Here is a 10,011-nt window from a genome sequence, read left to right as displayed (position 1 = left end):
AATATAAAAATGTAAATTGAGACGATGCAACACGTCGTGTTCCAAATAAAACAGATTGATTTATTGTCTGAACTATTGTAAATAACTCACCTTCATATGGACTAAAATAAACTTGAACAATAGCTATACGATTCTAAATTATCAAATAATAATATTATTATTGCCTGTCATAATAAAATAACGTCGTACAAGTTAGAAATTAAGCAAATATTATGCTTTTTCGTCGTCAAATCCTGTTGTTTTCACACAATAGAGATGTTTTTCGTGAACAATCTAGAATAGATAGTTTACAGATATTAAGGCTAAATATAAACACACTAAAGTTATGATTGTCGTCGGTTACTTAAAAGGTTTTTGAATTAAATTCCGCAGAACATTCTATCTTTAAGAAAACGTCGTTCAGATGTCAGAAGAGTCACAACCTCGTAACAGTGTATTAAATATATGCAACCTTTTGTTATACATACTAACATTATCTTAAACTGGTTGCCCCGGTGAACTTCCAAACACCTAGTAAGCTACAATAATGCAGATAAAATATCAAAACGGTAACACACGAGAGTGGTTCTCACCTGGTACCATGTATTACTGCTACCTGCTCTCCTGGTACCGCCCGACTAACACCTTCTGGTACCAGCCTCATGTATGTACAACAATCAACAAACAGTTTTACAGTTCAGCGATTTTTTGTCAAATTATTGCATTCGAATAAATAAATTGCGTTCCGTTCTTGCACTAATTTTAAAACAAAATAATCTTGCAACTAAAAGTTGAGGCCATTCTTTGCTTTATGTTGGACCAAATTAAACACGTGTGCATAATGTAGTATACCTGGTCTAATTTGTTTGAGTCGTTTGAGGTTTAGGAGGAATCGATAAGGAAAAAGTATTTATTTATATCAAAGGTATGATAAAACAGAATATATCTCCTTAGGTTCACCAAATTGAAATTGTGTGAACTGCATCTTTGTTAAAGTATGTTCTATAACATGGTTTATTACCATAACATGATTATCCTAAGTAAACCTTAAACCGTAGACATATTAAGCTTTAAAAGAAAAATTAAACACAACATTCTAATTTAATATAACAATAAGTACATTAAATTGTAAACTCACATGTTTTCCAAGGAACCTAAACGTTGTTTTGTTATTATCACCACCAACAATCAAAACTGAACATTCATTTACTCTGGGAAAGATCTTCGTAATTTGTAAGCAACGACATGAATGGGCTGTGGACCTAGATTTTTGACCCGCCATTGGCCGTTAGGATAGATTCTGGTACTGAACACTACCTCCCCTTCACCACAGAACAGTTCTAGTGAACAAGTATCGAGGAACAGCCTCCAGGTCATGGAGTCCAGGGGCTCCCACCCCACTTGTCTGACGTCTCCCGCTCTATCCAGGACCATCTTCGCTTCGTCCACTTCCCACCGCACTATAGCCCAATCTCCACCGACACCGTTACCTTTTAATTCCAATTCGATCCTTTCACTCAAATCCACATTAATAATCAGTTCAGCAGTTTGCTCAAATTGTATGCTAGAATTTCTTGCAAGTTCACCTTCAGATATAGTTTGCATTCTAAGGTTAGTTATCGCATCTACAGGCTTCATTATTATTCTGGTTCCAACAAGGTCGAGCTCCCTGAATAGTGTCATGGCGCCGGCCCACCCGTCGACATCCTCGGAGTGTGCGGACTCCCACATACCAAACCAAGCAATTAAATATCTCTTACCATCTTTTTCAGTCGTTTGTGTGCCGTAAAAGTCGTGGCCGAAATCCAGCTCTTGGAATGTTGCCTCAGCTGTAAACTCGAAATTTTCATAGTTGAAGTTCCCTATGATGTATCCGGTCTGATAGGTGTTCTTGTATCTATCGCCCTGAGCAACTATTCCTTGTGGGGAAATAAGCAGAACGTGCTTTCCATTCAACTCAAAGAAATCGGGAGATTCCCACATGAAGCCTAACTCCCCGTTAGACTCTGCTAATGTAGAAACGAATTCCCAGTTAATTATATTTATCGATCTGTACAGTAGTGCTGCTCCCCTATGATCGTCCGTCCTGCTGCCGATAACAGTATACCAAACGTTGCCGTGTTTCCATATTTTGGGGTCCCTGAAGTCTGGGGAGGAGAACGGCGAAGATACAATGACGGGATTATTTTTGTACTTGTGGAAGTCAATCCCGTCAATGCTGAAGGCCATGTACTGCGACTCGTTGTAGTAGGGCGGATCGACACTGATCTGGTGAGCGGTGTACATCACAGCCAATATGCCGTCGTTGTCGATGACGCTTCCTGAGAAGCACTGCTCTCTGCCGGGGAGGAGCGCTGTCGGCTGGTGTCTCCAGTCCACGAGGTTCCGGCTCGTCACATGCCCCCAGTGCATCGGTCCCCACTGGGTGTCGTAAGGGTAGAACTGGTAGAACACGTGGTACTCTCCTTTGAAGAACACAAATCCGTTGGGCGCGTTCATCCAGCCCACTGGTGGGGTAATGTGGTAGTGTAGTTTATGTCTCGGGTTGATTTCTAACTTCTTCTCTTCTATGTAGATCTCTAACTCTGCTTTTGCTAACACATCTCTCAGGGACTCGAGTTGTACGGTCATGAAAGAACTAACTAGTATAATGTATATTTTGAATAGATTCATGTTTTAATTAGGTTTTGCGAGGTGACTTGTCTAGTCTCCGACAATGCTAGCTAATTAATAACGGTAAGAGATTTCTATATAATATATCAATTGTTCTTTTTTGAATGACATGCACGTCATAGCATTGAATTTGCAAATTTTATCACACAATTGGATATAACTTGTCTATTGATAGTTCTATAAATTGTATCATCGTATTGTCGGCGGGTTACACTCCACTGTCTTTCCACGTGCAAATGTAAACATCACTTTGATCGTGTAGAAAATTCAATATATTATTTGCATCACTTTCGAACATTCACAAATATTTGATAGCAGTTTACTCACGCTAATTCATTAATGAGCATTTGTGCTGTTTCATTGAAATTAAAAATTCAACGCAGTTGTGTAGCACGCCTTATTCATTATCATAGACTCTGTTCGTATCGTATATCTGAATGTGACTATTATGAGAGTATTATGGTATTTCTTAAATCAAGTGTTTTGTCAGACTATGACTAAAAGCAATGTTTTGTGTGGTAGTTTATATCCGAAGCCTATCATGGATACTATATACTAGGTTCTCGAAACTTAAAAGAAGTCTGAAAAAATGTTGGTCCTGGTTCGATTCCGGGTTTGAACCCGAGACCTGGTGCTTTAATGATACACTTGCAACCTCTAGATCAGCGATTAAGATATTTAAAGAAAATATTTTTTTTAGCCATATTTTGGCCTTGACTGAAGTAACGTATATTATTTGTGTGTGTTAAAAAACCAATTACTTATTATCTTGAATACCTAGGAGTTGACCTCTTTATGCATACACGTTGTTTTGATAAAATTAAATAATTACTCAACGTATTTTTCTGGGTCGTAATTCTCTAAGTTAAAATGTTCGTTGAAAATACGATTTACTATGTTTGAAAGTGAATCCTCGTCTTAAAATGACAAATTTAAGTTTATTACGGAAAGGGAGTAAATTAAAAAAAATGCTGTCGTTTAAATTTCTACCCTACACAACTTTTAAATGGCTAGCCATTTTTATTTAACATTTATACATAAAATAAACTAAATAAAAAAAAATCTATCCTTTCAGGATCTATGATGCCACAGACAGGCAAACACGTCAAACTTATAAATCACCAGTTGAGTAGGGATTCCTTACATAAATATTGTCTTAAGAGTCAGTCTAACTCCTTTGGGACTTCCAAAAGTTTTCTTTTGCACAATTTTAAAGAAACAATGTAAACTGAGGTTTGATCTATATGCATTAGCACCTCAATGAATATTTCCTCTTTTTATGGAATCGTAGAATCGATATCACACGAGTAGGACTGTAACGTAAGTGTTGATAATGTTATCAGAGATCGATGCAATTATGCATCAACTTGTTGCCGCCACTTATAGTTGGATTATACGCAAGGGATTGTACCTATTTTATCAGGAGAATACATTAAAAAGAGTAATTTGTTGTAATAAACAGAACATCACTTCTACACATTTTATTTCGTATTTTACTTAAAAATGGACTATATTTTGAAACAGCAATACGAAAACGAGACTTGAAAAAGCGACATGAGACAAGAATAGCCATTTTACATACGATCAAAAATTATTTTTCTTTCTTTTTCTTGATCAGTAAGACACAATAGATGATCTCGGAGAGAATTCGTAAGCAAAAGTGGATTCTCAATCAGACTTTTTTCTTTTTTTTTAATGTTTGATACCTTAGATCCCAAACTTGAAACCAAAACATATTAGAGTAACATTATTGCAGTTCTGAAAGAGACATCACACGGCGTTTCTTTCCCACATAATACGTTAAATAGTTTCGGTTCTTAATGCAATCTATTAAGTATCTAGACCAGCTTAAAAAGCACTTGAGTAAAGCCAATACAAACTCATTGCAATTATCACGATTCTTTCTACAGTGTAATTACGCCTTAATGAAACCGAACCAGTTCGATTCGACTATCAATCCATATCAATTGGCACTAGACTACATGCAAGCTAATTTATATATTTACATATAAAAGGAGCAGGTTTTGTAACAAGTGTTGTGTTTTCGTGAGGTCTAACCACGGCCGGTTACGGTAAGTAGAAATTAAATTATATCATTTATATTCATAATGTAAATGCAGGGTTTTTTTTTATCGTGTAAATAAATGTTCTTTAATTTTAAATCTAAGCTGATTCAATTCTGCGATAAGGTTACATATTCTTACGGCTTATTAATTTTTATTTTCTCGTTACATTTCTTCTATTGTTGGCTGCTTGTTATCCCTTCTTATTGGCTTTCAGTTTTTCACTCTCGCACAGAAGTGCTATTGCGTTTTACTTTTGTTTACTTTCTGTTTTGTTATTGTTATTCCTAGTGTAATGAATGTCGTTTCAGGTACAGAATTGAGCCATGTCTACTAGTGCCCAAATATCTTACATAAAGCAGATGCAGGCTGCTCTGGCGGCATTCGCTTTGCTCAACTTGAACGGAAACTTGTACAAAGATGACGACAACATTCAGGGTGAGTTGAGTTACAATTTACTATTGATTTATTGACATTTGCAAATAGTAAATTTGTTTTGTAACTCTTTTAATTAATGATGTATTTTTAAAATTCTACATTTTTGTACGGTTTAGAAAGAACAGTCATAATGGCGTGATCGAGCTCAACGTTATCTATCTATCTATCTATCTAATTATATATATAAAAATGAAATGCTGTTCGTTAGTCTCACTAAAACTCGAAAACGGCTGAACCGATTTGGCTTTTTTTAGTCTTGAAGTATTCGTAGAAGTCCAGGGAAGGTTTAAACGGTGAGAAAATTCGAAAAAAATGCGGAAAAGGCGAAAAAATAACAAATTTAATTTACTAAGGTAAAGGCACCATATAATAATAATAATAATAAATAATAAAAAATGTTTATTTTTCTCATTATCACATAATGTTACAGTACTTATTTTTCGATATTGTCAAAAAAACGGTCTTATCAAAGCAAGGTCTTATTTAATTAATAATTTAGCTGTTTTTTTTTAATAATTTATGTACACACACAAATAGTCTTACAATTAATTATGGCTTTAGTATGTGTAGGTTTTCAATCAATGATCAAAATATTATGAGGTCTATATTTTTTATCGAAAATACTTAACTCTTGAGTATTTCTTCACGAATTGAGGAGAAAATTAAGTTTTTAAATACTGAGCCTTTTTAAATACTAAGATTGATTTAAAATCCAAAGACAATAAAGAGATTTGCCTTTCGCCTTTCCTAAATATTTTTTACACTCAGAATTAGGAACAAAATGCACTGGAATTAGAATTTTTAAAACGGAATAAGGTGTAAACGTTAAATAGTGTAAAATGTATTTTACACTATTTAACATTTTTTATCTTTTATACAGTCAATCTGTGAGTATATTTCAAAATTAAGATAAATAACACTTCTAATAAAAATTGCCAATTCTACAGAAAGGTATATTAAATACTCAATTTATGTTCTTTTAATTTATAATGAAAACGGAATTAGGTGCCTTTACCTTACTTTCCTGTCAAACATTTGACATATTTTGATGTCTGTCATAGTTCGAAAAGTAAATTAAAAGAAGTCTTTATTGTTTTATATATTGTCATAAAACCTACGTAGTAGCCAGCGGACCAGTCACTTACATTTTACTTGATCAGGTAACTTCGCAATAAAACTACAACCATGACTAAAAAAAGGTAAATCTTTCCCAACGTTTCAAAGGAGCTAAAATATGGAGGATCATAAGGTCCCAAGAATCTATCCAAGAGCGTCAGGAGAGAGTTGATGCTGTTCGGGAACATCAGGCTGCAACTGCGTTAATTGCGTTTGATATCTCAGCGTATCTACGCATCTGCTTCTAGATCTCTAAAGGCAAGTGCAGAACATGCACGACAGTCCGCTGATCGTGAACGTCACGCATTGTATCGCGAGACGGAGACGTTTACCAATAGAAAATTATGCTTGAGTTCTCAGCGAATTTGCATATCTACTAATAAGTCTTTTGAAACAAGTGATGAACGTGATGGTCAACAGTTAGACCGAGATAAACATAAATTGTACCGAACACTCACACACTAAAATATTCATAATCAATTAGAAAGTCAGAAAGAAAGAATAACTGGAGAACTGACATTGAATGTGCAAGCCCAAGTTTACCACCTTATTGGTCATTATTGCCTAAAAATTAACCAAAGTTTTTACAAATATATTTCGTATCGAATTATCATGACCAGAAACAACACGAGAAAAAGACCCACCGGCTCATATTTCTGACCGGCAGAAGCACGCGATCGGTGTGTAAAGGATTGGAACACTCTACCATCATCTTGAGGACTTGCTGCCACGTCCCCACGCTATTAGACGACTTTGTTTGGGTATATACAGTGTGTATGAAAAACCCTGTCCAATCTTTGAAGGAAAAGTGACTTGCCAGAGGTGCAAAATGCAAAATAACATGACTTTCTATTAGTAAAAGAATTTCCGAAATCGGTTCAGCATATGTTGAGATTATCCCCCCAATGTCACAGACTCACAAATTTTACCTCTTTATGATATTATTTAAAAAACGTTCCTTAAGTTTAATTTTTCCTATATGCACGCACATAACCTACACATACCTACTTATATTATAAAGCTGAAGAGTTTGTTTGTTCCTAATCTCAGAAACTACTGAGCGGTATAAAAAAATATTTCAGTGTTAGACCATTAACTCAGGAAAGCAATAGGATATATATCTACCATCAATCTATGATTAATAGGAGCAGATCAGTAATGAAATATGTTACAACTAAGGGCAGAAACGAAAAAACTAATCCGATTTAAAAAAAATCCTAAGTTATATTTTCTAACCACGCGGACGAAGTCGCGGGTAACAGCTAGTCCCATATAAATGAGATCTGTATTTTCAAAGGTTACTACCGGGTTTCAATAGATGGCGTTGGAATCAAATTATATCGCGCTATGTTTAGTTACACTGTAATGTATTTATGATTCGATTTGTACAATTAACTTTGGGGTACCGATTTTATTTTGAGTATCTCTGGTATCATGGTTCCTTGTACCCAACTTGTAGCGCTGTTGTGTATTTTTTTTTAACGTAAGATTTTTTTAAACCTGTAATTTGAATTTGTTGTTTATCGTACAATGTAATAAGACAGCCTTTTATTAACTGTTATCAAATACTGCCAAGAAGTATAATTTATTTAACGCCTTATCAAAGTAACGTGACTATGTTCGTGTTTCAGAGGGCGACATATTTGACTACGTGCTGGTTGGTGGTGGCACAGCGGGTGCTGTGGTCGCAGCCAGACTGGTCGAAGCAAACTTTAGTGTTCTGATCATTGAAGCCGGAGGCAATCCTGGCGTGGAGAGTCTCGTAAGTAATTAACTAGTTTAGATCTCACGCACTAATATAACTTAAAAACATAGCACAAAATTAAGATTCTAAACATGACTATGTCAAAACGTCTTTTCATTGCTTTCAGTATCCTGGGCTCATAACATTTGTGAAGAATTCCCGCATAGACTGGAATTTTACGACAGAACCAGATAACCTCTCCGGTCAGTGCCTCAAGGAAGGTAGTGGACCTTCTACTGGTAAAGCATTAGGAGGATCGGGAAATACCAACTACATGCTCTACTCAAGAGGCAACCCTAGCGACTACGAAAAAATTTACGAGATCACTCAAGACCCGACATGGAAATGGGATAACATGCTGAAATACTTCATAATGAGCGAACAATTGGATGATCAGGCAGTTCTCAGCTCAGAGTTTGGAGAATATCATGGCACTGATGGCCCCATAGGTGTCACTAAGGAAAATCGCGAAGTCTGTGATGAATACCTAAGGGCTTTCGAAGAAGCTGGTGAAGACGTTGTGGTTGATAACGTTGGAGCCGGAATATTAGGATATTCCAGTAGCTTTTACCATATCCTAGACGGTCTCCGCACTACATCGTCAGAGTCATATTTACCACCATTAAATAATAACCCTAATCTGTATTTAACCAGGTACAGTACAGCAAAAAAGATACTGTTCGATGGCGACAACAATGTCGTGGGCGTCACATATTTAAAGGATGGTCAAGATGTTACTGTATTTGCAAACAATGAAGTAATTGTCACCGCAGGTTCAATTAAATCTGCTCAACTTCTTATGTTATCAGGAATAGGCCCTAAGAAACACCTAAAGAATATGGACATCACAGTGATTTCAGATCTCCCAGTAGGACAGAACCTTCACAATGCAGTAGGAGCCGCATTAGTGTTTAAAACAAATAGAAAAGCAGATTCCGAGGTATTTGACCCTCACGAAATTCCCGCGCCCGTAATAGTTGGTTACGCTGCTTTTAACAAAAGTGACTTGTTCCCGAATTATGAGTCATTAAATTTTGTTATTGATGATCATCAGTATATGATTTCATTTTGTGGGTTCACTATAGGCATTGAAAACTCAATTTGCGACGAATTGTATAAATTAACCGACGGTACTCAGGTGTTATGGTCTAACCTAAACGTGTTAAATCCCAAATCTCGTGGCGAAATCCAACTTCGCAGCTTAAACCCTGAGGATCAGCCGGTTATTGAAACTGGATATTTTTCGGACGACCAGGATTTAGAGGATGTAGTTGATGCTATACTTGACTTTATTAAAATTGAGTCAACTCCGTTTGGTCAAGATAATGCCTTACAATTCCTGCCAGTGGCTGAAATGTGTAATGGCATTGAATTTGGGTCTAGAGATTATTGGAGATGTTACGTCTTATGCATGACTTTCGTTTCTTGGCGCGACGCTGGGACCTGTGCCATCGGTGAAGTGGTGGATACTAAGCTCGCTGTTAAGGGAGTGCAAAGACTCCGAGTGGTCGACACGAGCGTATTCCCCTACGCTTTGGGTGGAGCAATATTTGCGCCCACAGTAGCTCTCGCTGAGAAAGCGGCCGAAATGATAATTCACGATCAGTATCAAAACATGGCTTTCATGTAACGAAATAAAGTTAAAGTTAAAACCGAACGATTCGTTGTTGTAAGCGTTTGACGATAGGTTTAAATTAACAGAATGATGGACCGAAGATTATGAAAATTTGATACGATTTCAGTGAAGCAATATATTCTGAAAACCTGCTGAAGTTGTATTATTTCGTACATCATTTATTCAAAAAGCGTGGCATACAGAAATATCCAAAATGTTATTGAGTTATTTGTAAAAAAGTACGTCGCTCGAAGGTTTCCGATCACAAGATGTGGTTCACGAGGGAGGGAGTTACTCACTTATGTGTATTAAAGCTAAATAAGACTGTTTTGTTGGTTCCTTGATATGTTTTACTATAAATATGAAAAAGCTTGTGATCGCCT

At 36.2% G+C, this 10,011-nt stretch overlaps 2 protein-coding genes across 2 annotated transcripts; one reads left to right on the top strand and one right to left on the bottom strand.

Moving 5' to 3' along the window:
* Nucleotides 1-141: 141 nt before the first annotated feature.
* LOC113492234 (sucrose-6-phosphate hydrolase-like) lies at nucleotides 142-2,972 on the bottom strand. The gene has a single exon (XM_026869611.1). It carries the CDS (start codon nucleotides 2,650-2,652, stop codon nucleotides 1,186-1,188), a length of 1,467 nt encoding a protein of 488 aa, XP_026725412.1. The 5' UTR covers nucleotides 2,653-2,972; the 3' UTR covers nucleotides 142-1,185.
* Nucleotides 2,973-7,527: 4,555 nt separating this feature from the next.
* On the top strand, nucleotides 7,528-9,643 carry LOC113508740 (glucose dehydrogenase [FAD, quinone]-like). Its single transcript, XM_026891822.1, has 2 exons — nucleotides 7,528-8,031; nucleotides 8,141-9,643. Exon 2 carries the CDS (start codon nucleotides 8,288-8,290, stop codon nucleotides 9,641-9,643), a length of 1,356 nt encoding a protein of 451 aa, XP_026747623.1. The 5' UTR covers nucleotides 7,528-8,031; nucleotides 8,141-8,287.
* Nucleotides 9,644-10,011: the final 368 nt, after the last annotated feature.

The sequence above is a fragment of the Trichoplusia ni genome, chromosome 3, assembly GCF_003590095.1.
Source record: "Trichoplusia ni isolate ovarian cell line Hi5 chromosome 3, tn1, whole genome shotgun sequence".
Classification (NCBI taxonomy): domain Eukaryota; kingdom Metazoa; phylum Arthropoda; class Insecta; order Lepidoptera; family Noctuidae; genus Trichoplusia; species Trichoplusia ni.
Note: the sequence above shows the minus strand (reverse complement) of the source record. Positions and strands in the feature narration are given on the sequence as shown.